Source organism: Myotis lucifugus, unplaced genomic scaffold, assembly GCF_000147115.1.
Source record: "Myotis lucifugus unplaced genomic scaffold, Myoluc2.0 scaffold_86, whole genome shotgun sequence".
Classification (NCBI taxonomy): domain Eukaryota; kingdom Metazoa; phylum Chordata; class Mammalia; order Chiroptera; family Vespertilionidae; genus Myotis; species Myotis lucifugus.
In genome coordinates this window covers 1701187-1728375 of record NW_005871134.1, presented here as the reverse complement: position 1 = coordinate 1728375, position 27189 = coordinate 1701187, and the positions used below count along the sequence as shown (strand labels likewise).

General features: G+C 40.1%; 1 protein-coding gene across 2 annotated transcripts in view; it reads left to right on the top strand.

The window, feature by feature from the left end:
- Positions 1–8761, top strand: part of NARS2 (asparaginyl-tRNA synthetase 2, mitochondrial) — a 111405-nt gene extending 102644 nt beyond the window's left edge. For both annotated transcript variants that reach the window (XM_023755917.1, XM_006091069.3), the window contains exons 12-14: positions 3146–3243; positions 5177–5203; positions 8090–8761. In XM_023755917.1, coding sequence (XP_023611685.1) covers positions 3146–3243; positions 5177–5203; positions 8090–8234 — 270 coding nt within the window. In that variant the 3' untranslated portion in view covers positions 8235–8761. The remainder of the gene's footprint in view (positions 1–3145; positions 3244–5176; positions 5204–8089) is intronic.
- The last annotated feature ends 18428 nt before the right edge of the window (positions 8762–27189 follow it).

Below are 27189 nucleotides of genomic sequence, written 5' to 3'. Positions count from 1 at the left end.
TATAATCACAAGCAATTACTGCCCTCCTTTGTGGCTTGGAATCACCCCAACTTTGAAACTTCGGAAATAAATGATAGATTTTATTTATTTTTTTGTTATTTTTAGAAATTATTTCTTTTTTTTAAAAACCTCACCTGAAGATATTTTCCCATTGATTTTTATTTTTTTAAATATGTTTTTTATTGATTTCAGAGAGGAAGGAAGAGGGAGAAAGAGATAGAAATATCAGTGATGGGAGAGAATCATTGATCAGCTGCCTCCTGCATGCCCCCTACTGGGGATGAGCCACAACCCAGACATGTGCCCTTGACCGGAATTGAACCTGGGACCCTTCAGTCTGCAGGTCAATGCTCTATCCACTGAGCCAAACCAGCTAGGGCACCCATTGATTTTTTAGAGAGGGAAAGACAGAGAGAAATATGGATGTGAGAGAAACACATTGATTGATTGCCTCCTGCACGGGCCCCAACCAGGGCTGGGGCTGGGGAGGAGCCTGCAACCATGGTATGTGCCCTTGACTGGAATCAAACCCCGGACCCTTCGGTCCACAGGCCAACACTCTATCTACTGAACCAAACCGGCTAGGGCTAAATGATAGATTTTAGATACACCTATCCTTTCTTAACATTCAGACCTACACAAGGATGGAATGCTATATTTCAGAGGCAGTGGTTCCCAGAATTAAAGTATTTTCAAGCAAAGGCCAGAGAGCTACTTGGTTGTCTATCCTCTTCCAGCCCTGATTGCCTATAATTCTAAATTTAAAACTTGAAGTCCAGAACAAATATTTCATCATTTGTCTCAATTCCTAGCATAGTTTAGCCATGTCTAAATTCAGGATACTAGGAAATAAATTAGCCAGTCTTTCTGTAGCCATAAAAACTCCCTTGAACCTTCTCCTTTCTCTGAGGATAGAAAGGGTAACTGCAGGGTCCTGATTGGAGTCTATGAGAATTTCCTCATCACATTAGTAAGCCTCTCTTGTCCACCTATCCAAAGCTGTTTGTTTCATTACCTACTGTCATGTCTCAGTCACCAAATCCATGTTCTAAAATACCTGCCTGTTCATTGTAGGCCCCACAAGTTCATAGAAGAATTACTAAGATGTGGTCAACAAGCCGTGTTAGCATGACAACAAGCCTGTTGTACACTTTGTCCTCACCAGTTTATTGAGTATAGGAGACTTAGTAAGAGGAACCATTTCTCTTCCCTCTCACTCTAATTCCGCTGAGTGATAAAAATCCTGCCTAATGCTTTCTCTTTTATGATAATAAGGATGAGGTATATAGCATTTAGAGCATATTCTTGAATTATAATATTCTTTATTAATCTCGATTATTTGTAAAGTTTATCTCAATCAAAAGTTCTAAAGTCAGCCATGGCCTGGTGGCTCAGTTAGTTGGGGCATCATCCTGTCACCAAAAAGGTTTCGAGTTGGATCCCCAGTCAGGGTGCGTACAGGAGGTAACCTGTTGATTTTTCTCTCTCTCTCTCTCTCTCTCTCTCTCTCTCTCTTTAAAATCAATAAACATATCCTCAGGTGAGGATTTTTTTTTTAAAGTTCTGAAATCAAAACAAGGGGATGGCTTAATAGTAAAGTGAGGCAAAGTTTAAGAAGAACTTACAATGTGGCATTTAAAAATTAAAATGTGTTTTACCGATTCCTAATTTTTCGTTTGTTGCAATAAATCATTCTAAGTTTTGTGCCTTCGTATTCTTGACCTTACAAATGTCTACCTGCCCCCCCCCAAAGAATTGTCAAGTCACAAGATAATAGAGATAGCAAATAAACAACCTTAAATCAAGCATTACTAGTAATCAAAGAAATACAAATTAAAATATCAAGTTACAGTTTTTTCCTATTAAAAGTTTTTGTTGTTTTTTTCTTTTGAACTTTTTCTTAATATTTATTTATAAACTACAAAGTAAGGTTGTGCTTCTCTATGCCTTCAATTCTAAAACTGTTTACATAAAATGAAAAGAAATATTTTTGGTTTTTTATTACAAAAATATAACACATCTTCATTGTAGAAAATAAGGAAATACAGATAAAAGATGTCACAGTGGCAACACAATTAACATTTCGTGATATAGATGTCATTCTTTTTCTTATTCATGGCTATAATGTATCTAAGAGTCTCTATTGAATTGCACGTGAATTTCTTGTCATTATAAGTAATGCTGCAGTAAACGTCCTGTCTGTCAATCTTATTTTTGCATCTCGGATTATTTTGTTGGGACTGGTTCCTAGAACCATTATTGCTGAGTCAAAGCATATTGCATTTTTAAGGCTTTTGATTATCTTTTGCCAAATTGCTGACAGAAAGGTTGTATCAAATGTACAAGAGCACTGGTTGATGCATTCTCTAGTCCAGCTCGTTTATGTTGTTTTCTTATCTTCACCGCTTTGATAACTCCAAAATGATATCTTGTTGTTTTAATTTGTACTTCTTTGTAATAATCAGACCATATTTTACATGTCTTAACAAAATACTACAAATTAAAGAAAAATCTTCATTGTCACATTATTTGTAAGAGAAAACAAACATGCACATACCCCTACATGTTCAACAAAAGGAAAACAGTTCAATAAAAACTATGATACTCCTAAACAATAAACTGTGCAGCTATTAAAACATTAAGTCTGCAAACTACTTTAACTTACCTGGGAAGAATATTTATTCTATAATGTTAGAAAGACACTAGAATGGTAAATTTTTATATGTAACTTGATCTCTACAATACTCTTTAAATGTTTAAGAAGAAGAAAACCTGAAAGGAAATATGCCAGAATGTAATTGCTTCTGTGTAGTGATAGGTGATTTTTAATATTTTCCACATTTTTTATAATTAACATTTGTGTCACTTTTGTGAAGAAAACACATTTTTGTTAAGTACACTGCATAAAAGGGTACACGAGAGGAGAGGAAACTATTCACCTGCAATTTGTGTAGCATGTATTCTAAAGATGATATTAAACATTTGATCCTTTAACAGGAACATGAACAAATAACATAAATAAGATTCTGGTGAGCAGTTAGTCAGTTGTCAAAATGTTAAAAGTTTCACATGCTTGAGAACGTGACAATTGTTGAAGCCCCTGAAAATGTAATGTCTATGTTCTGTTTGTTTGTTTCCTTCTTAGGTTGCTGCTGTTGACCTTCTGGTTCCTGGAGTTGGAGAGCTCTTTGGAGGAAGCCTCCGAGAGGAGCGATACCATTTCTTAGAGCAGCGGCTGGCCAGGTATTGGTCAGACCTAAAAGAAACAAAATTCAGAAATTGGGGACAGGAAACTCAAAGGCAGTCATGACAAAGTAACAGAGGACAGTTCACAGGCCGCAGCCGCTGGCAGACCTGAAATTCAGATTCTAGTGACCTTGAGCAAGTTGTTACTTGACCTTTCTTAGCTTCCCTTTCTTAACAAATGGAACTGTTACATGAAACAAGGCCACAATGAAAACTGCCTATTGTTTGTATTTATCTCTTCCTATGGAAATGGTTTTTTAAAAAGTTAATGATGGAAGGAGGAAGATTTCCCCATTAAAGCTTGCTCTTCATTTTTATTTTTCTCTTCTCTATGTTCTTTTTATTTACTATAAATTATGAGTCCTGTAGGGCCATAAAGAAACAGACTCTGAACCAGGAAAAGGATAAAGATGGAAATAGAAAGATACTAAAAATATCTGCTAAGCTATTTAGGATAAGCAGTTTTCCCTTCCTCAGATTTTCTACATTGTGTAAGGGTCTTGATTTAGCTATTTGAATAACTTACTTTAACTATCTGGCCAAGGCCTGGGAAGTGAATCGGTGAACACACAGAAAATGTTTTGAAGAAGAGAAATAGGGAATCGTGTTTCTAATTGAACTACCATTTCCATATATGCATGGTCTGCCAACACACCACAATGACTTCCTAAACTAACCAGGGTTATAAACCTCGGTCTTCCACTTTTGCTGTGCCAAACATTTTTTTAAAAAAGGCTTTCCCATGTTGAAGGCATAATCCTTCTCTCCAGATAATACTGGTACTTTTCAGAGTAACCTGGAAAGTAACCTGGAAAAGCCATAATTGTTTGAAAATATCCTGCTAAATTAGCCATTTGTAAGGCCTTCTTTACCTAATGGAAAAATGCTTTAAAAGTTGATGTTTTCCAAGGTCTCAACCTATAAATCTGTTGGGCAACTTGGTTTTGTAATTCTATTTACTTGAACTGCTCTATTTGGTTAGGTTCCAGAAGAAAGGGGATAAGTATGTTTTGGGAGGACTCTTTTTTATTAGCGTACTGACTCCTTACTATAACCAACATGTTAGAAAGTCCTGGGAAAATCGTGGAATTGAAGTAAAGGTCAAACTCCTTAGATGGAAAGAATTTAAAGATTCTCTGGGTGTGTTTTTTTGGGCTTTTTTAAAGCACAATAAAAATCACACATGGCAAGAAACCTCATCTGTTGAAAGATTAATTGCTCTGTTTTCTTTGCTTGCTTCCTTCCTTCAGGAAACCTTTCCTCATAACATTAAATATTTACCTAATATCTGATAATATCCAAATTTATCTTTTCTAATGAAATGGATATGCATTTCCATCTCTCTCTGATTCGTCTGTGACTTCTGTGTATGTGTTCTGTATTTTTGTATGTTTGCATTTTCATTGTCCTGATCACTTCAGATATACTGGTCCCAAACACTTTTTTAAAGGACTGAAATTAATTTTAATGAGTACTAAAAGCTAAAACCTTTTAACACTTAATTGGCAAAAGCCAATTAGCAATCATACTATGAAGGTAGCCTCAGAATCTATATTATTTTAATGTTATAGAGTGAAAGGTGTGTCTGTGTGTCCTTTGTTTGTGTGTGCCTCCCAACAACCTTCAGTAGCAGTAATAGTGCTTTTCTTGTGTGACAGGACAGTACACTCATCCAAATGAACCCCTGGGTCCTACTTGCCTCCTAAAGCATTTATTGACGAGGCCACTTATTTGATAACACCTGGGACTCTTGGTGGACGCGCCTTTCTGACCATACAGTAAAGGTGCAGCCCCTCAGCTAGGTTGCATGTTCTTTGAGAGTTAGTGTGCACTTCTCTGTAAAGAGCACACAACCCAGACAATGTTTAATGGTTAGTATGTGTGCCTTACTGACATTCTCTGAAAGAATTCTGTTGTATTCCTTTTACAGATCAGGACTGACAGAAGCCTACCAATGGTAAGAAGGAGGCCCCTAATGATTCTTCTAGCTGTTGGTTCGAGCATTACATGGTTTTTACTTGTATTCCCAAGGCATTGTGAAAGAGTGTTAGAATGAACAAGTTATCAGAAGATTACTTTTTTTTTTTGAGTCCTTGAAAAATAGTAATAATAATGGCTGCTATTTGTTTATTTATTACTTATTGTGTGCTGGATGACTGTGTTACAGTTTAGGTGTATATTATGTCATGTAAACAGCATAACACCCTGTGAGTTAGGTACTGTTCTTGCTCCTTTTTAACTGTGCCTCCAGACCTGAGGCCTAGAGATGTTAACTAACTTAACTAAGAGCACAGCAGTTAGAAGCATAGAGCTGGGACTTTGTTCCTAACCATTATGCTTCAGTTTCTATGTGAAATTGGGTGCTTGAACTAAGTGACCCCTAAGTGATCTTCGCCAACCTTAGAAATCTAAGCTGCTTAGGGAAGACCACCCGTCTGCACTCGTACATTTACTTCTCCAAAATTTTCTGGTTTTCTTTCCTCAGACCCTTTCTTCAGATACTTTTTTGTATATGCAGAATTTTAATTTATATTTCTGTAATAGACTCTTTCATGGTATTGGTATAATATTATCAACAATATTATTAATTCTTCACCTGTCCTCAGGAGAAGAAAGGGTTTGATTACACACTTGTCTTTTGGAAATGAAAGAACTAAATTTCAGAAATGCAAAAAGCCTAAAATTGGGTTTAAGTAATGGGCCTTGAATGCCTTGTTTTTTACCAGGAATGTCCTTAGGCATGGTTAATCTCTCTGAGTCTTGGTTTTCTTGGCTAAAAGATGGAATGATAATATTATTTCACAGGGTATTGTAAGGATAAATGAGACCGTATAGGTTAAGTATCTACATAGAGTAGAAGCTCGGTAAATGCTACCCCCTTCCCCCACCCCCGTCCTTCTGACTTCTGCTATTAGGTAGATGAGCCTGACTGATCAAGCGTATGCATTTTACCTCAGTTTCTGTCTGCAAGTATATGAAAACGAGCTAAATGCAAATTTTAATTATTGGTTAAATAAGTTTAGGCCTTTTCTGATCTTTATTGATAATTTCAATACTATTCTTTTTCCAACTAAAGTTGTCAAACTGTTAAGCTCTCTAAATAGAAAGATTTATTATTTGAATTTCCTTCCTTTTAAATGGTTACCCTAGTATTTGAAAGATAGAAGGGGTTTTCAAAATCTTCAAGTCTGTGACCTCTGCTAGTGTTCTATCCACTCTGAGTGGCCACACCAGGTGTCTAAGAATTTACTCACTTCCTATTTCTACATGCCATATGCAAGTAAAACCTGTAACTAGTTCCACAAATTCTGTACCATCTCTTTTATAATCTGGCTACCTAGAATAAACAACAATCCATCAAATACATATTCTTTAGAAAACTTGTTTCTAAGAACTGGATTTTTCCATCTATTGAAGCAAAGGCAAATAAATAAAATAAAGCAAAGGCAAGAAAAATACTGAATTCCGTTTCCAGACATTCATACCAGTGTTTTGACATCAAGTTATGAGAAGTTTAGAACTACCTAAAGCTTTTGCTGGAGTTCTAGCTGCCAGCTCAGATCCTGCAGGTGTTTGTGGCAGTGGTTTGATATGCCCTTCATCTCACTTTCTCACTAAATCAAAGTATACCCTGCCCCTGTGTCTTATAAACTTAAAGTTAATCCAGCTACCATACATTTCAATTGTTGAAGACTGTGTTCATCCATTATTCCTAACAGCTCTTACTGATCTGAAGTTTTATGCTATATGCTCCTGTGTGTAGATCTCTCACTTGGCTCTAACTCACCTAGTTGCAGTTCATATTTTATTTTAGAAAGATAAGTACTTAATCTTAACCACATAAAATACCTGTACATGTAGCCATGATTGTTAACAGTGGGAAAATAAGTGACAGTCTTTATCCTGGAGGAGCCAAATAACTCCCAGCTATGGCACTGAAGTTCTATTCTGGAACTGATTTTACAAATCATTCAAGAAGCTCTAAGCTTGACTTAATCAATATTATGTAACTCAAGAATTCTGCCACCAAATGACATAAGAAGATTTACAGAATCTTCCTCCTCCTCTTCTTTTCTAAAATAACCATATCCCAGGTTGCCGTATTGGCATTTTCTAGCCATCTTAAGTGGGCACAGAATGTTTATGAATGGGCTTCAGAGGCTGCCCAACCTTCCATAAAAATTACCCCGGACATCTTCCACTAGGCGTGAAGCAGAGAACTGGAAGTTTCTCCTCACTCCAGTGCTCACAAGTATATTTTTGTACCTTCAAACAATAAATCTTCATATAGTAAGTGTCTACTCCAGAGCAGGCACTGGAGATGAAAGGGTGAATAAAATGCAGGTCCTTCCCTTGATGTAGCTGACAGTCTAATCTAGTAGGACATACCTTTTTGTAATTTATCAGGCAAAATTCTTCACTTTCTTCTGTGTATGAACAGTATGATTTTGGTAAGAAAAAAAAGAGCACTATTAACATACTAAGAAATAGGAAAGGAATATATTTTGAAGAAAATTAGTAAAGTTATTAGAATATTTCCTGTGGCCTCATGAGGTAAGTTTTCTGTATATAATTAAATAAGTAACTTAAAAGAAAAAGGGTCAAGTAACTAAAGCCCATGAATGAATGAATGACAGGATTTGCTACTGTTTGTCTGGGTAACACTGGACAGATCATTTTTAACTTCTCTGTGTCCTTTATCTGTCTGTGGAGGGGAAAGACTGGTCTACCACAATGACGTGAATGATAAATGATTACAAAATACTTTGAAACATAAATTCTATTATAAACTCTGACCCTATATGGCATTTACAGGTTATGATTCTCTGTTTCTCAAAATCAGGTATCTGGACCTCCGTCGATTTGGATCTGTGCCACATGGAGGTTTTGGGATGGGATTTGAACGCTATCTGCAATGCATCTTGGGAATTGACAATATAAAAGATGTCATCCCTTTTCCAAGATTTACTCATTCATGTATTTTGTAACTGGAAGACTGGTTAAGGGAAATCATGCAAGCCAGAGGTGCTGCACACACATGTGCCTACAGGAGAACACATGTTTGGATTTTAGAAGTGAAGAAGAAGTTTTCAAAATGTACTTGTCATACCATAGCATATAACATGAAAAATAAGTGGTCATGATTTTCTTACAAAGTAGAGGCATTTCATAGAAAGATGAACTCTCCCAAGAAGAGGTACTTATAGACTGTAGAATCTCTAATCAATTATGTCAATTAAGAAGAAATGAAGAAATTGAAGTAGATGGTTTCAAAGGTCCTTTCAAACTCTAAAAGAGGATGAGATAGTGTACTTTGTCTTTAATGATTAGCTCACTGATTTGTGTGACCTTTGAGAAACAACCAGTAACTAAAAATAAAATGTTGGACCTTTTCTTTTTTACCATTTAACCTATGACAAATGCCCATCTTATTCTCTGTGTTTTACTAAACATTATAGAAGAAAATATTCCTTCTTTGGGTCTTAAGTTAATAAACTGCTATTCTGAATTGAAATCTTTTATCAGACTGGGTGAAAAAAATGACATTTAATAAATATTGAGCCTCAATAAAATGGATATAGAAGGAAAGTACCTTAATATAATAAAGGCCATATATGACAAACCCTCAGCTAATATCATACTCATTAGTCAAAAATTGAAAGCTTTCCCTCTAAGATCAGGGACAAGACAAGGATGCCCACTCTCACCACTGTTATTCAACATAGTACTGGAAGTCCTAGCCATAGCATTCAGGCAAGAGAAAGAAATTGTAAATGTATCCAAAAAGCAAATGAAGAAGTAATACTCTATTTGCAAATGATATGATTCTATATATCGAAAACCCTAACGACTCCACCAAAGACTTAGAAACAATAAACAAATACAGCAAAGTTGCAGGATACAAAATCAATGTACAAAAATCCATTGCTTTTCTTATACTAACAATGAAATACCAGTAAAAGAAATAAAGAAAACAATCCCATTAACATTTGCAACAAAGACAATAAAATACCTAGGAATAAACTTAACAAAGGAAGTAAAGGACCCATACACTGGAAACTATAAGACATTGTTGAAAGAAATTGAAGACACAAAGAAATGGAAAGATAGTCTATGTTCGTGGGTTGGAAGAATTAACATAGTTCAAGTGGCCATAGTATCTAAAGCAGTATACACATTTAATGCAATCCCTGTCAAAATCCCCATGGCATTTTTCAGAGAAATAGAACAAAAAGATCCTCAAATTTGTATGTAACCACAAAAGATCCAAGTAGCCCACACAATCCTAAGAAAAATAAAACCAGAGGTACCAAACACACCCTCTGACTTTAAATTATACTACAAAACTAAAATAATCAAAACGGTGTGGGATTGACAGAAAAATAGACACACAGACCAATAGAATAGAATTGAGAGCCCAGAAATAAACCTACACATATATGAGCAACTAATTCTCAACAGAGGAACTCGAAACACAATAGAGAAAGGAATACCTCTTGAATAAATGATGTTGGGAAAATGGAAAAGCCACATGGAAAGGAATGAATTAGATTGCCGTCTGACACCATACACAAAAATTAATTCAAAATGGATTAATTAAAGACTTGAATATAGCCCAGCCAGCATGGCTCAGTGATTGAGCATTGACCTATTAACCAGGAGGTCACAGATCGATTCCCCATCAGGGCACATCCCAGGTTGCGGGCTTGATCATCAGTGTGGAGTGTGCAGGAGGCATCTAATCAGTGATTCTTTCTCATCGTTGATGTTTCTGTCTCTCCCTCTCCCTTTCTCTTTGAAATCAATCCTATCTAATATCCTATCTAATAAAGAGGTAATATGCAAATTGACCATCACTCCAACACAAGATGGCTGCCCCCATGTGGTCAAAGATGGTCGCCACAAGATGGCTGGCAGGGGAGGGCAGTTAGGAGGGACCAGGCCTGAAAGGGAGGGCAGTTGGGGGGGACCAGGCCTGCAGGGGAGGGCAGTTGAGGGGACCAGGCCTGCAGGGGAGGGCAGTTAGGGGCAATCGGGCCAGCAGGGGAGCAGTTAGGCGTCGATCAGGCAGGCATGGGAGTGGTTAGGGGGTGATCAGGCTGGCAGGCAGAAGCGGTTAGGGGCAATCAGGCAGGCAGGCAGGTGAGTGGTTGGGAACCAGCAGTCCTGGATTGTGAGAGGAATGTCCCAGATTGGAGAGGGTGCAGGCTGGGCTGAGGGACACACACCCCACCCCACCCCACCCCCCCTGCACGAATTTCGTGCACCGGGCCTCTAGTATAATATATGACTTGAATATAACACCTACCTAAAACAATAAAATACAAAGAAGAAAACATAGATGCAAAACTTTTGTGAACTTGACCCCAAAGGCAACAGAAGTAAAAGCAAAAAGAAATGAATGGGACTGTATCAACTAAAATGCTTCTTTCTGCACAGCAAAAGAAAGCATCAACAAAACAAAAAGGCAGCCAACCCAATGGGAGAAGAAATGTACAAATGCTATTTCTAATAACAGGCTAATATCCAAAATATATATTTTTTAAAACTCACATAATTCAACAACAACAAAAATCCAATAAAAACGAGCAAAGGACCTGAACAGACCTTTTCCCCAAAAGGACACATAGATGGCCAACAGATATTTGAAAAGATGCTCAACTTCACTGCCTGTAAGGGAAATGAAAATCAAAACCATAATAAATCACCACCTCATACCTGTTAAAATGCCTATTATCAATAAGATAGGAAATAACAAATGTTGGAGAGGATGTGGCGAAGAGGGAATCCTCGTTCACTGCTGATGGGAATGTAAATTGGTGTAGCCTCTGTGGAAAACAATATGAGGTTCCCAAAAAATTTAAGAAAAGGGCTACCATATAACCAGCAATCTCTCTACTGGGCATCTAACTGAAAAAGTTGAAAACATTTATTCATAAAAATATGTAACCCTGTGTTCACTGCGGCATTATTTGTGGTAGCCAAGAATGGAAACAACCTAAGTATTCATTGATGAATGATTGGATAAAAAAGAAGTGGTACATATATACAGTGGAATACTACTCAGCCATAAGAAAAGATGAATTATTGCCATTTACGACAGCATGGATGGATCTTGAGAATATCATGTTAAGTGAAATAAGTCAGATGGAAATGGACAAGAACCATATGATTTCAGTCTTTTAGGGGATATAAAACAGAAAGCAACAAACAAAGAAAACAAACTCATAGACACAGACAACAGTATGGTGGCTACCAGAGGGGAATGTATGGGGAGGATGAAGAGGGTAAAGAAGGTCTAATGTATGGTGATGGAAGACTGGACTTTGAGTGGTGAGCACACAATGGAAAGTACAGGTGATTTATTATCAAGTTGTACACCTGAAATTTATACAGTGTTAATAACCAATATTGCCCCAATAAATGTATTTTTAAATTGGCTTTTTACTTATAAAAGCTAATGAGAGATATTAATTATTTAAACTAATCACTATTGTGTTGTGATGTTATAACTTCTCTAATAAGTAGTAAAATAGATTTTTGATATCTATGAAAGAAAAAAAAATAGTTATATTTTAAAATTCCATTTGTCTTTTTCCTGGGGAAATTTGAAAAAAGGTATTTTCAATCCAAATTGAAGATGAAAATATAGTTAAACCTAAAGGCTAGGTAGTTTGGGAGTCAAAAGTGATGTTGTTTCTTAGAGTGAGGAGATGGCTGATTCAGGAGTTTGCGGCCTGACAGTCCCAGCACCTTCCATGTGTGATTTTGGACAATGAGCTCATACATCATTTTCCTCAAGTTAGTAAGTACATTAAAGTGTGTGTAAAACTGAGTCGCCACACAATTTTATAACTTTGCTCTTAGTCTTCATTGAGTTACGTATATGTAGACTATAGCTTGCATATTCAGTAGAATTTGTATTATCAAATAATTATAAAAAGGCTTTCATGCCTGAATAATCAACTTTCTAAGTATCATTAGATGATTTACTATGGGTCATTTATATGTGAAGTTTATTTTAACCTAACTCAGAATCAGCTGAAATGAACTACAGAATCTTAGAGTGGGAAGTCATGGAAGTCACTGAGAGTTCAAGGTCAAACTCCTGGCTGATGCAGAGAGATCTTGTGTGCCTGGGCAGCATCCCTTGGCACAGAGCTCAGTAGCCCACAAAATAGCTCATTTCATTTCTGAATCTCTCTAGTTGATAGCTTTTGCTGAGCTAAAATCTACTTCCCTGGAACTTTAATACCTTGGACTTAGAAACCAAGTTTAGGACAGAATAAAAGAGATAAGTAGGGCTTCCATAGGTTTACTTCAACCATGAGCTACAGATAGAAATTCATTTGTTTATTCAACAAATACTCTCTGAGTTTATTCTATATACTAAGAACTGTGAAAGGTACTTAATAAACAGTAATGAACTAAACAGAAATGATCCCTGCTGTCATGGAATTTACAGTCTATTAGAAAAGACACACAATCAGTAAGTAAACAAAATGTATTATTTTAAAATAGGACATGTGTTATAAAATATAAAGCACAGGTCAAGCATAAATAAACTTGCTAGAGAAGACATCTCTGAAAAGGTGATATTTAACCTTAGAATTTGAAGATAAAATGCAAAAACCATTTTAAAGCATTTGCAACATCAGCCAATACTGATTTGGCATTCAGGTCTCCATACTGTATTGATTTTGTGGAGCAAGAATCAACAAACATTCACAGGCCCCAAACCTGGATGCACTAATAGTTTCTGAAGCTAAAAGGAATCATGCCTCCATTGATTTTTGAGCAACTGGATAGAATTGTAAAGTTAACATGTTGGTTGGATATTAAAAGTAAGTGATAAAAAGAGTATTGAATTAGAGGACTCCTAGGTTCTGGTCCCAGTGCCACCACTAATTCACCTGTGGAGCATTAGCCAAATAAGATCATCTTTGTGGCCTCCAGTTATTTCATCTGCAAACCTATCATCTTAAAGAAGATGAACTCTGGGGATCCTTCTATCTCTTAATCGTACATGAACATGTGCTGGACATATTCACTCACAATTGATGTAGAGGCTAACCTTTAGATGTTATGTTAGTACATACTAGGTCTCCAAAATATATGGGGAAGTCAAAATCACTGAAATTGTGACAATAGACTTACGTGTATGGGGCGGGGGGGGTCCATGAACTGGGAATATTTGACTCAAAGAGTCAAATGCCCATTGTTCCTTACCTTTGTGATAGTCTTCAGATGTAGATTTTTAAACTTTCACACTTGTTTATTCTCTTCCTTCACAATTGATCACATGAAGAGTTTCTTCTTAAAGCCAAACACTTGCCACTTAGGACAAGCCTAATTACTGCCACCTTTGGCTCCATACTTCTTTCTTTACCAAAAATTGAACAAAAACAAACATTGATGTCAGACTAAGATGAAGAAAATGCCAAAGCAAAGTGTTGCTTGTGGATAGCATCAATGGGAAGAAACTTTAAAATGTCCACTTGTCAGCTGATGCATGAATACCCAAATTCTTCATGCAAACAGCATTGTATCAACTCTGTATAATGAATAAAAGTATGGATGTGTTAGCTGAGGACCTCCTATACTATAATCATATTCTTATAGGGTTTAATTTGTCAATCAAAAGTGATTTGAAGGTGTTATTTTTATTTTACTCGAGTAACCAGTTTCCAGTGAGGAAAAAAATCAGATTCTGTTTTCCCAAGATTTCCAAACAGCACCTCAAAATAGTAACCCCAGCCATCCGAGAAAGAGTGTGTTCTAAAACTTAGAAATGTGTTTTTCCATCATTAATTTTCATTCTCATTTCAAATGTTGAAGTCGATGGAGAAAAATAGTTCCTTTCCATCTGGCTGTCCTCTTGCCTGGGGAAGTTGTGCTGTCTTTCTTTGTTGTTCTGACAAGAACTTAATTGTGTGAGTGATCCATTCCAGATCCAGACAGGGCTCTCCCACCCTCTGACCCAGCCCAGGGACGCCGTCAGAGCAGCAAAGGAGCTGTTTGACCTTCTGTCCTCCTCAGACAGAATCTGCCAGAAGCGTCCCTCCACAATGTTACACATTCATATTCTCTGTAAATCGAATCTAGACATTCAAGCATGGCAGGACAGGCATTGAGGATGCAATTGGTGAGAGGCATTAACGGCAATCCTTTAAATCTGTTTCAGATAATTATAGATGAAAGATGCTTATTTGGATCAGATTGCTATTTGTTCACATATTTATTTTAGTAAGTGGTGAGGCAAGAACATAAAAATGCAGAGTTGAAAGACAGATTGGCCTTGGATTGAGTTGATAAGAAATGTATGGGGCTTTTGGCTTTTGATCAATATTTGTATTCAGTGTGTAATCTAAAGTATGTATAATAAAAAGAAAACAGGTGGGAGTTATATCTGATTGTCGTTTCTTCCCAGTTTATATTCCAAATTAAAAGATAGAAAAGGCATTGAGAAAAGAGCAACAATCCTTTTTTTTTTCTTTTTTTTTTTTTTTTACTCTGGAAGAAATACATGGTGCTAGCAAGGTGCATGTTTAGTGTCCAGCATACGTGGTTTTGTGTTGTTTTTTTCTTTTATTGATTTTAGAGAGAGAGAGAGATTGATTTGTTATTCCGCTTATTTGTGCACTCCTGGGTTGATTATTGATTTCTGTAAGTGCCCTGACCGGGGATTGAACCTGTAACCTTGGTGTATCCGGCATGTGCCCCAATTGGGCTGGGGATTGAGCCACCTGGCCAGGCACAAACAGCAATCTTAATCACCCTACACCAAAACGATTAATAGGACTTCCATAAGACAGATTTTATCAGGTCATGGTCCACACCCCTCCAGAAACCTAGATATTCTACTTCTCTTGCCAGTAGCCCTAAATTGCCCTCTGGTCAGCTAAGGCTCCAGCTACCTCTTGTCCAGTGAACTTGCAGCCATTATGTGTGGGAGTTTTAGGGGACCTTTATAAAGAACTCAGGAGTTTAGGTGGTTCTTAAACTGTTATTCAGGGAGCTATTACTATTAACATAGCTCGTGACTCTTCAACCACTTTCTGCTACATCTTTGCTGTTAATAATATGACTGTCATTTGGACATTGCTTTACAGTTTACAAAATGTTTTAATGTGTTCACAACATATGGTGGACCTGGTTTCTTTGTAGCCTACAGTGTCTCAAATTGATCTGGTTTAATGAAAGATTAGTTTATTTATTATGAAGATTGGTTATTTGGAATTCCTCACACTGAGGGAGAGTAAAGACTACAAATAAAATTCACTGCTCTCAGCCTCTGGAGAACCTGAAAGCACAGGACTTTTTATAGTCATCCAAGAACCTTGCTCCTTAAGCCTGGAGTTCACTGGACATTTTGCAAAGCAAACACTCTGGCCTCTGGTTTCCTTATTCTGAAAAGAAAGGAGACTTAAGAATGTGAAGAAATATGGCCCTGGCCAATTTGGCTCTGTGGTTAGAGTGTTGGCCTGTGGACCGAAGGGTCCTGGGTTCGATTCTGGTCAAGGACATGTACCTCGGTTGCAGGCTCAATCCCCAGCCCAATTGGGGCACATGCAGGAGGCAACCATTCAATGTGTCTCTCTCACATCCATGCTTCTCTCTCTCTCTGTCTCTCCCCCTCCCTCCCTCCCACTCTCTCTAAAAATCAAAGGAAAAAAGTATCCCTGGGTGAGGATTAACAACAAAAAATAATGTGATGAAATATGATGATTGAGCTCAAATACATTCTAGTAAAGAGAAACATTGAAAATGGAATAAAGGGTTCCAGACTTAGCAATGTACTTAAGCTCACTATGCCTCAGTTTTTTAATGAGTTTATATTTATATTTGCCCTACCTTCCTCTTAGAGTTATCCTAGAGTACACATAGAAGTATAGATGGGGATTATTAATAACGTCCCCAAAATGATTGACCTTTGATATTTCAAGATGATACTCTGAGGACAGAAACTTGGTGGGCCCATCCAGTGGAGGTTTCTTTCATACTACAAACCCATACTCAGCTAGAACTGCATTTTGCAGAACCTGTGCCTTTTACAATGGGGACCTGACTCATAACCTCTGCACACTGGCTCAACAAGAACTTCTGGTTTGCTGTTTTCCTGGGATCCTGAATTTGAAAAATCTCTAAGGCAGTGGTTCTCAACTTTCTGGCCCTTTAAATACAGTTCCTCATGTTGTGACCCAACCATAAAATTATTTTCGTACTTCATAACTGTAATGTTGCTACTGTTATGAATCATAATGTAAATATCTGATATGCAGGATGGTCTTAGGCAACCCTTGTGAAAGGGTCGTTCAACCGCCAAAGGGGTCTCGACCCACAGGTTGAAAACCGCTGTAAGGGATCCTATCCCTTCCCCTGCCTCTGATACTTAAACTACCCTCCTCTGTATATCCCCCAGTTCCTAGTTTTTCCCGCTGTCCCTTCAGTGAATACGAACTCTGACCTGAAGAGAGAATTTATTCTTGGAGAACTCTTGATAGTGGCCTGATAGTAGTAACACAAGCTGCCTCTTCATAGTATGCACGTGTAACAAACTGGAAACACAGCAACAATTTTTCTCCAGTAATTTTCTGCTACACCTTTGCTGTTAATAATTGCTATTAATAATATGACTGTCATTTGGACATTGCTTTACAGTTTACAAAATGTTTTAATGTATTCACAATATATGGTGGACCTGGTTTCATTGTAGCTCATTGTGCCTCAAATGTGATATTTCAAGATATTCCTCTGCTCCAGAATAGAGTCTCTAAAATTGCTCAGTTGAACAGTCTATCCTTGCATGAGGGGCTGCACCCCACTAGGGTATTCGTCAGTCAGGATATCCTTTAAATGGGTAGAGGAATGCTTCCTTCCACTCTACTCGGCTGCTACCCACCACCCTGTGATACAAGTCTCCACGTAGAAAAGCCCTAAAGTCCAGTGCCTTCTTCCTGTGTCTTTCCGCCTGTAGTAGTTGTTCCTCTTCCTCTATCTGTAATACTTCTGACGAGTCTTCATTACAGCTTCAGGACGTTCAGGGCAGCCCCACTCCCCTTCATGTGGGAATTGCAGACGTGGACTTGTGTTGGAGAACAGTGAGTTCTTTTGCTGAGGATTTCCACTAATAGCCACGTTTCCATTGCCGTGCCCCCGGCGGCAGGAACTGGTTCCTGGACAGTCAGGGGATAGCAGGACAATGATCTCTTTAAACGTAATTTTCATCTTGCACATTCTGCCTTACAGACTTTTGCATCAGGACACTGTTGGGTCAGATTCCTGTCAGAAAAATGTGCTGGATGTTTGGTGTCCTGGAAAGGGTATTGGGCAGAGAAGGAGAACCCTGGTCTAAGTCTGATACGCTGCTTCTGAACTGTGGGACCCTGAGCGAGTTATTTTATCTCTGAGTTTGTATATGTGTCTGCAAAGCAAGGGTAATACGTATAAAGCACTGTGGGAAACAATGAGGTCTGTGTGAAAGGGTTTCATACACTGGAAAGCACTACACAAATGTAAGGTCTTCTAAGAGAAACCTTTTCAAAACTCAAAAAAATATTTATGAACATATCGAATGAAATATTTCATAGCCATTAAAAATTATAAGAGAAGTTGTGTTGAAAATTTTAAATTGTAGTTTAAATTAGTGCAGTATAAAAGCTATGGGCCAGAAGCATGTGAGGACACATGAAACCAGCTGTTTTCAGGCAGTATAATTGAGTTACTTTTTCTTTAAAAATCTCTTTGGTGGCACGGCCTACATGGCTCATGGTTGAGCGTCGACCTATGAACTGGGAAGTCACGGTTCCATTCCCTGTCAGGGCACATGCCTGGGTTTTCAGGCTTGGTTCTCTTTCATCATCTCTCTCTCTCTCTCTCTCTCTCTCTCTCTCTCTCTCTCTCTCCCTCCCTCCCCCTCCCTCCCTCCTTCTCCCTTCTCTACGAAATATACATTATATATATATATATATATATATATATATATATATATATGTGTGTGTGTGTGTGTGTGTGTATGTGTGTATATATATAAATATATAAATATATATAAAGATATATATATAAATATAAAGATATATATATATATATATATATAAAACTGAACCGGGTCTGTTGCTAGACTCTGGATGCAGAGAGAAATAGGACATGCCTCCTTGTCTCAGGGACTCCCATTTCATACAGCCTTTGCAAAGTTTATTGTGTATAAGAATCACCGGATGAATTCAGATTACCCTGATCCCACCCTAGAAAGTCTGACTCAGTAGGTCTGGGATGGAACAGCCCACAGTCTGTGTTTCTTAAATAGTTACCCTGACTGATTCTAACGATTCCATTGTAGGCGGTTTAATCCACACTGTGAGAAACGTTCAGTGAGGTTTGAATATTTTGCAGTTAAAGATAAGTGATAATTACACAGATCTGCTCATTGAAGAAGGCACTCTGTTTTGATTGTTCTGTCTGCACCTTTGAGCGGTGTGTATGCCTCATTCCAGGGTGGGAAAGCCAGCCTGCGGAGAGCTGGTGCCTGGGAGGCGCAGGCAGCCCCTCCACACCTCTGATCTGTATCTCTTTCCCTTAGTCCCTTTCTCTCCCACCACCACCCCCCTCCCTGGTTTTTTCTCTAAGAACGGGTTCCTCTCCCACTCCGATTCCTCCTATGCCTAATAATATGTCAACATCCAGATGCTCCCCCTTCCTTTCTCCACCCCACCCCCCAACAGATATGTCAACTTCATTGAAACAAACCAACTTCTATCTAGTTTACTAACGTGCTGGGGAAGGCTCTTGGATATGGTTACTGTTTCTCATTAGGAAGAGTAGGCCACTCATTGATCAACAGCCACAAAAATACCATGTGGAACCTTTTGTGTCTTGAGGTTTCACTATCATTTAGCTCTTAGTCAACTTTTCCCCAGTGGGTTAGCAGCCCTCCACGGATTCCTGTCCTGCCCATCGAGTTAGAGTATCCCCTGAACCCTGACTCAGCACTGCTTGCTTCCACATGCCTGTGAATGGGCTCGGTGGCTTGCTCACGCTACACACCTGTCACCTCTTAGTCACCCAGCATCAAAATATTACACCTAAGCACACTGTCTGGGGCTAGGAGGCTTTATACTAAGAGTGGTGACACTCCAAAATGCAGCGAGGGTTTCTCCGTGTGCACGTGTTTACATTACTAGTGTTAGTTTTATATTGCTTGTGCTTCAAAATACTGAGGGTTGAACGGTGACTTCTAGACTCCTTTCATTCTGCTCCCTCAAAACCACATGCAAATTCTGGTCCTCGGCTACCAACATTTGTCTTCTCTGCCAGACGTGAGCTTCCTGAGAACAGAGAGGAGAATGCCTTGGAGAGTATGGCACATAGTAGGTACTTATTAAATAGCTCTGGAATGAATTCGGTATCACTGGGGTGTCAAAAAGGCGGTTGGGGGGACATGTCCATCAGACAAAATGAAATATTTCTTAAAAGTAATTCCCAAACTGGCTTTTCCTTTTTTTAAAATATATTTTATTGATTTTTTTTTTATGGAGAGGAAAGGAGAGGGATAGAGAGTTAGAAACATTGATGAGAGAGAAACATCAATTAGCTGCCTCCTGCACACTCCCTACTGGGTATGTGCCCGCAACCAAGGTACATGCCCTTGACCAGAATCGAACCTGGGACCCTTGAGTCCACAGGCCGACACTCTATCCACTGAGCCAAACTGGTTAGGGCTGGCTTTTCCTTCTTTATGTGTCTGAAATATTTCACAAATTTTTCAACTAGCTCTTTCAGCATAAATCCAAGACTGGAGCCATTGCCTAGCATAGAACAAAAAGCCAGGTATCAGGAGTAATTATGAGTTGGGCTAGTAATTTGTGTTCCTGATGTGTGGTAGAAGGTCAGTTTCCAGGGCATCTCTCCCAGCATTGCTTCTTTTTTTTTTTAATATATTTTATTGATTTTTTACAGGAGGAAGGGAGAGAGATAGTTAGAAACATTGATAAGAGAGAAACATCGATCAGCTGCCTCCTGCACACCCCCTACTAGGGACGTGCCCGCAACCAAGGTACATGCCCTTGACCGGAATCGAACCTGGGACCTTTCAGTCTGCAGGCCGACCCTCTATCCACTGAGCCAAACCAGTTAGGGCCCAGCATTGCTTCTTAAGTACAGTGACCTCATAGCCTGCTCCAGAGCCTCACCTTACTGCTCATCGCTATGTAACCAGCACCTGGACATGGGCCTTGCACACGGCAGGTGCTCAGTATTTGTTGAGTGAATGTATTTGATTGACAAATTCAGAAGCAAGTCCCAGATTAACTTAGAGTTGCTCAGATTTTCAGTTATTGATCTTCTCCACCCTACTCTCTAAACAAGTTTCTTGCTTCCATATTGAAGTAGCTACTGCTTACGTCATCTAATCCAGCACATTTTAATTGATGCCTACTCTGTGCCTCCCCAAGACAAGTAAAACATAAGCCCTGTCAGTTTCAGTCCCCCCACAGTTGGTTGCTCATTTCTCTGTGCTCCCACAATCCTTTGAAATACCTCTATTAGAGCATTCATTGTCCACACACTACTGAGACATCTGCCTACCTATTCCTCTCCCTAGAAAGGCTCTGAGCTTTGTAAAACCCTGGGTTTATTCCTATTTATATTTCTATGCTGAATTTAGGAGAGTAGGTTCTTAGAAATTCCTTACTGACAATTGAATAAAAAGTACAGAAATAATCTTTCCTGAGTGACATGTATGTGAATATAAGTATGTTTTGTATTTGAATAGAAATATATGCCTTTCTAAGTGTTTTCCAGTTTTCAAGTGATAGATGCTAGGTATATGTCCTGAAAGAAACAAGGCTGGTTTTCATGTCTCTATTAAACACCTTCCAAGGTGTCTGCTTAGTTATAAAAAGCATCCCTCCTCCAAGAATTCTCCCACCTGACTCCTACCAGTTCATCCTCAGCAGACACATAGGGACGTGAGCTTCTCTTGCTGATGACTAGGGGTGGACACCGACCCAAATTGGACCAGTCTCATTTTCTCCTGGAAAACTGGGATTAGGAACACCAGAGACTACTTCTTTGACCGGGAATGTGTAAACATCGTAACTGCAGGGTAACTATGTACCCGAAGAGACAGAGAAAGCAGTCTGCAGAGAGAAAGGAAGGCAAAATGCTCAGACATGAAAACCATATGGCCAGAGAGAGAGAGAGAGAGAGAGAGAGAGAGAGAGAGAGAGAGACTGGCTGCCTAGTTTTTACCATATTTAGTCCCTTCCGAGGCCAGATTAAGTCATATTACCTTTTAGTTGTATCCACATATTATCCCAGAATATGTTAATCAGGAAATTATTTAGGTGAGAAATTCCTGATAAGTGCGATGCAATAGGTTAGGTGACTTTTTTGCTCTTCAAGTTTCTTGGTCCCTAAGACAGACAGACAGACACACACACACACACATACACACACACACAAATGGAGGCTTATTTACAGAGGGGATTGGACACAGACCTTTGTGGGACTACAAAACTGAATTAGAGAGGTTGTGAAGAACCAACACATTTGACAGCTTCCCAAGACATCTATTTTTGAAGATTCTGCTTTCCAGAACTGTAGAAGAATGGCTTTTGTCATGGGCCTTCACTGTGTTTCACATGAGCCAAAACAGAGAACTGGAAGAGACTAAAGAGTGTGTTCCTGGCGCAGCCCAGGCCCTGCTGTTGGGCTGGCCATAAACAATGATGGCCAGAACTATCAAAGTAAAATAAAAGGCTTTGCTCATCAGAAACAGTTGCAAATGTGTGTAACACATTCATTCAACCCTGGCATGACACACCCTGAATTTAGTCCTCAATTAACCTAAGCATTTCAAAAACATACATGGAAAGTAGAGGGAATTGTGGACTGGTAAAATCACCATTTGGTTCAGGAAAAATTCAGAGGAGAATTTTAGGGCTTTTTCCTAGACTGTTATGAAAATATTAAGTTATAATGATTGCTGCCAACCTATTTCGAACCACTCTAGGAAAAGAAAACAACAAATAAGTTTCCAGCTCTTTTCTGCATGGTGCTCTGAACCTTGAAGAAGCTTGTGTGTAATTTGACTGCAACTACTTTCCTTTTTTAGTTACTTGTGTTAAATGTGCCTCATACCTTCTAATCCCAGTGGGGCTGTCATTTAGAAGCAGGGTGGGGGGATCTGTTTTAATTCTGGCTTTTGTTTCAGCCACTAAATGTAATGCCACATGATTGTTGACCCAACAGTAATCCAGTTAAGAAACAGTCTTCAGAGTTACTGCATCATCAGAATTAACCCTGATTACATCAAATTATGTTGAAACAGACCACAGCTGTTTGCCCTGTTGAAGCAACTGCTTGAGAGCTCATCCAGAAGATACATCTGGGTGTCAGGAAGATACATTTTAGTTTTAACTTTTGTTTCTCAACACAAATGTAGGAGGGAAACAATGTGTTCTGCCGAGAGTGCTTGGTGGGAGCTGAAAACCTGTGATTCTCCAGAATCAAACATCCTCTTAATCCCCAAAGAGAAGAAAACCTGAGACCTTTCGTATTGGTTTCTGAAGGAAGGATGGAAGAAGAAGGAAGCTGGAATCTGTTGAGTATTACTCTTGTCAGCAGAAACAAGTGGAACTGACTACAGGGAAGATGATGGGTTCTCTGGGGTAGGCGGTCACACAGTGGGGTGCGAGGGCTGGCTCAGACCAGCCTGAGAGAGTGGATTGGTCAGTTGTGAAAAATTTTGTAAGCTGTTTAAAAAATAACATTATTAAAATGAAATTATAATTTTTAAAGGAAAATAAGTATTGGAGAAGATGTGGACAGTTTGGAGCCCTTGTGCATTGCTGGTAGGAATGTAAATGATGTAGTAACCACTGTGGGAAACAGTTCACGGAGCCACAGTATGATCCAGCCATTTGACCCCTAAGTATATACCCAAGAGTATTGAAAATATAGATTCACACAAAAATGTGTACATGAATGCTCTTCATAATACCCACAAAGTGGAAACAACTGAGATATCCATCTACTGATGAATGGATAATTTTCATCCATACATTGAAATATTATGCAGCCATAGAACGTAATGCAAAACTGACATATGGCCCAGCTGGTGTGGCTCCGTGGTTGAGCGTCGACCTATGAACCAGGAGGTCATGGTTCGATTCCCGGTCAGGACATATCCTTGGGCTGCAGGTTCCATCCCCAGTGTGAGGTGTGTAGGAGGCAGCTGATCAATGATTCTCAACCTTGATGTTTCTCTTTCTCCCTCTCCCTTCCTCTCTGAAATCAATTTAAAAAAATAAAACTTACATATGCTACATGAATGAACCTTGAATACATTATACAAAGTGAAAGAAGGCAAACACAAGAGGCCACATATTGTATGATTCTATGAAATGTGCAAAATTGGCAAATCCATAGAGACAGTAGATTAGTGGTTGTCAGGGGTTAGGGTTGGGGGGATGAGGAGTGACTGCTAATAAATATGGAGTTTCTTTTTGAGGTGATGACGATGTTCTGAAATTAGATAGCCACCATGGTTGCACAATTTGGTAAATATACTAAGAAAAAAACACTGAATTGTGCATTTTAACATGCTGGCTTTAAGTTATATTAAAAACAAGGGGGAATAAACCAAAATTCATCAGTTACTAATTATTTTAGTACATGTTGCTCTTATCTCTGCTCTTGGTGTTATGTCTATTTTATCTTTATGTTGGAAATACTAAATAACTGTATCTCTTAACTCTGCATTCAAAGACATGAAGTTGATAGCCTGACATCGATGAGGCAAGGGGTGGAGAGAGTATGGTGTTTCCACCACAAAAAATTGTCACATACTACAAATCAATGCTTCCACCACGAGAGAGCCCATCTTTAAACACGTACCCGCACATCTTGGGCTGTGTGAGTCAGACAAACATCTTGGGTAATTCTGGTAGAATCAGGGAGTTAGATGAGATGATCTCCTGTGGCCCTTGGGTGCCCAGCAACACAGAGACTAGTGAGTGTGCACGGCCACTCTGCTTGCACTGAGAAACAATTGCTATTGGTCAGCCGTCGGATGAAACCCACTTTGAGTCAGGGGACCAGATTTCTCCAGCTTTGCTAGTATGTGTGTGGGTACAAAGGGCTCTCTGCTGGAGCTCCTCTAGGCCCATCACAGTGAAACCAGGCACCAGATAAACCATAACCAGTTTAAATCTTAGTCCCAGAGACGCCTGGACAACAGTGTCAGGGTTTGGAGACCAAGGGTTAACGTAGTTACCAGTAGCTCTGTAGAGCCTGGGGGTAGAAGTCAAAGGTCTACGGAGTCATTGTTTTTTAAACTATCCAAGGGTTTTGACCTGTATTTAAAGTGAAACTGCATAGTATTACCCCTACCTACTTCTGCCCTCCCCACCAGGCCAGTCCCTGGGGGTCTAAACACTCCAGCAGTTTATAAGGACCTTCACAGATACTGTTGGGGATGGGTCAGAAAGTTCTGGATGCTCCACGGCCCACAGCTTCCACTGGTTATCCTTTAAGGATTGGTTCCTTCTCCCAACAGACATTTAATGGGCATCTGTGTGTGTCTGGCAGCACTCTGGGAGGCTCTAAGCTAGGGAACAAATATTCGCAGTACATTGTGACGGCCCAGTTTGTAAGGGCGTGATGTGAGTCTACGAAAAGAATGAACAACTATGCTGGGGAGAGGGGTGGCGAGTTTTGGGGGACGAGTTCACGATCCAAGTGGAGGCAGGACTTCTCTCTGGAGGAAGTGGTCATCGGGCAGAGCATGGTTTGGAGCACTGAAGGCACTTTCCCAGGGACCTTGGCAGTCTGTTCTTGGAAGACTATGATAACCAAGTCTGCAGCACGATCTATGCACATTGATGTTATCACCCCACCGGTGTCAGGAGAAATGTTCCCGGAGCCTAACTAGCCCCAAAGCAATCAGCACAGGTTCTGGTTCTTTGCAAAGGAAAATTGGGAAGCTGGACTTGCTCAGCCTTTTCTCGTTCAGAAAGTTTATTTCCAAAATGTTTCCCACTGGGTGTAATGTCAAGTATAAACTGTTAGTGGCCACAGACAGGGAGGGAACCCAGTGAGGTCTTCAGCCACTCCCCAAGCCCACTTCCAGATCTCCGTCCCATCCACAGGCCAAGCGCTGATCTGAGCAGGTCGGAGTAATTTGGTGGAGGGGACCAAGTGGGCTCAAAGCAGAATGGGGTTAAAGGAGCCCAGACCTCAATATGCCTGGGAGACATGGTGAAAGCCACCACGCCGAGGCGGCTCAGCTGGCCACGCTGACCTTGGCAAGCAGCACTCAGCGCTGAATCTAACCTGTCAACTAGACTGAAGGGGAGAAAAGGCAGAAGGACACAAACATCCACCCCCACCCCCGGCCCAGGCCCTGACGTCAAGCCTGGCGTGGGTGGTATTAATCACACCAGCCTGGTGTGCAGTTGGGCACAGCTCTCCTTCCAGCCCTTCCAACCCGTTCCTGGGAGCGTTCCACCAGCCATGCACCTGCCGCTGGCCACAAACCCTCAACCCCCAGACAGGCACGGATGCAGGCTGGCGCTGATGAGACTCAAAGCCACAGTGTACCCTTTACAACCCAGGCTTGGTAGGGGGGAGGGGGACGCACAACGCGGTGCCCATGCTTCCCTCCCAGGTGTTCATTTTCTAATGTCTGCAATGCTCCCTCCAGAGAAACCCTCCCCATAAGATGGCCATTTCCTGAGAATTTAATGAGTATAGGATTAATGACCCAAAGCCCTCCTTGCAGCCGGTCATTAATTCCTCCAGGAAATAACCGTGGTCTTTAATCAAAATTGCCTAAATTATAGACTAGTGGTGCATGTCCTCACAGGTGGGGGGTGGGGGAGTTATTCCAACCGATTCCGATAGATGGCGCTTAGCTTCATAAATCACTCAATTTGTTTTCCATTTTCCCTTGGCCAAAGGCAGGGAGCATTGGAAAAAAAACAAAAAACAAAAAAAAAAAACAGCAGGGAGTGGAGAGGATTTAGTAAAGGCCCAGACAGGAACGTTCTGTCCAGCGCTGTTTTCCGACCTGGCACGCACCTCAGGCTCATAAGACTGGAGCCACCCCAGCGTGCAGCCAGGGGCCACAGCAGCAGCCCTGCCTCCTCCGTGCAGCCTGAGCTGGGTGCTGGCAGCCTCCTCCTAAGAAAGTTAGAGTGGCTGCAGACAAACCATGCGGATTTCTCAGTCTGCAGCCCTCGGGACCTGGCACCATGACTCAGATGTGAATGAAGTCAGAAGTTGCTTTAGTTTGCTTGAGAGTCGCCGCCTCCTGATGGATTTGGCAGGCTTGAGTATTTTGATACTTGTCGCACCGATTTTTAAAGTACTTCGAGCCAGAGGTTAAAACGGCCATAATTTTGGTGGTGGCCCTTGCATGTGGCTTACAGATCCCTAAATTGGAAGGCTAGGGGAGCTCTGGTACCAGGCACCGCCTCATAGCTCTGGCTTCCATTCAGCCCCAGCAGCACACTGAAGAGTGGAGAAAGTCAGTGAAATGCTGGGTCCGGGGGAGCTGACCTACACCTCCTGGAGTGTGTAGAAAGGCTGCATATATAGTAAACGATTCGCTTGTACAAGCTGACTGAAAGTGAACTTGTCCCAACCCGACCAAGATCTGTACGACATGAAGGGTGTCCCACTGCTTGAAGCGACTAGCTTTGCTGCAAAAAGACAGGGGAATGAACAAAATCGCCTCAGTCCAAAGGTGTATGGGGAGTGCGAGACGCTGTCCCTCCAGCTCACCTGCCGGCAGCGCAGGTCCTTACTGATGCAGCGGGTCACTCTCCCCTTCTCAAAGCGGAGGGAGGACCTACCTTTTACTATTGTTTCTAAAGGTGCTTCGTGAGTGCAAAAGTGCTCCTAGGAAAGGATTTTCCCTCCACCCTCCGCCTGAAGGTG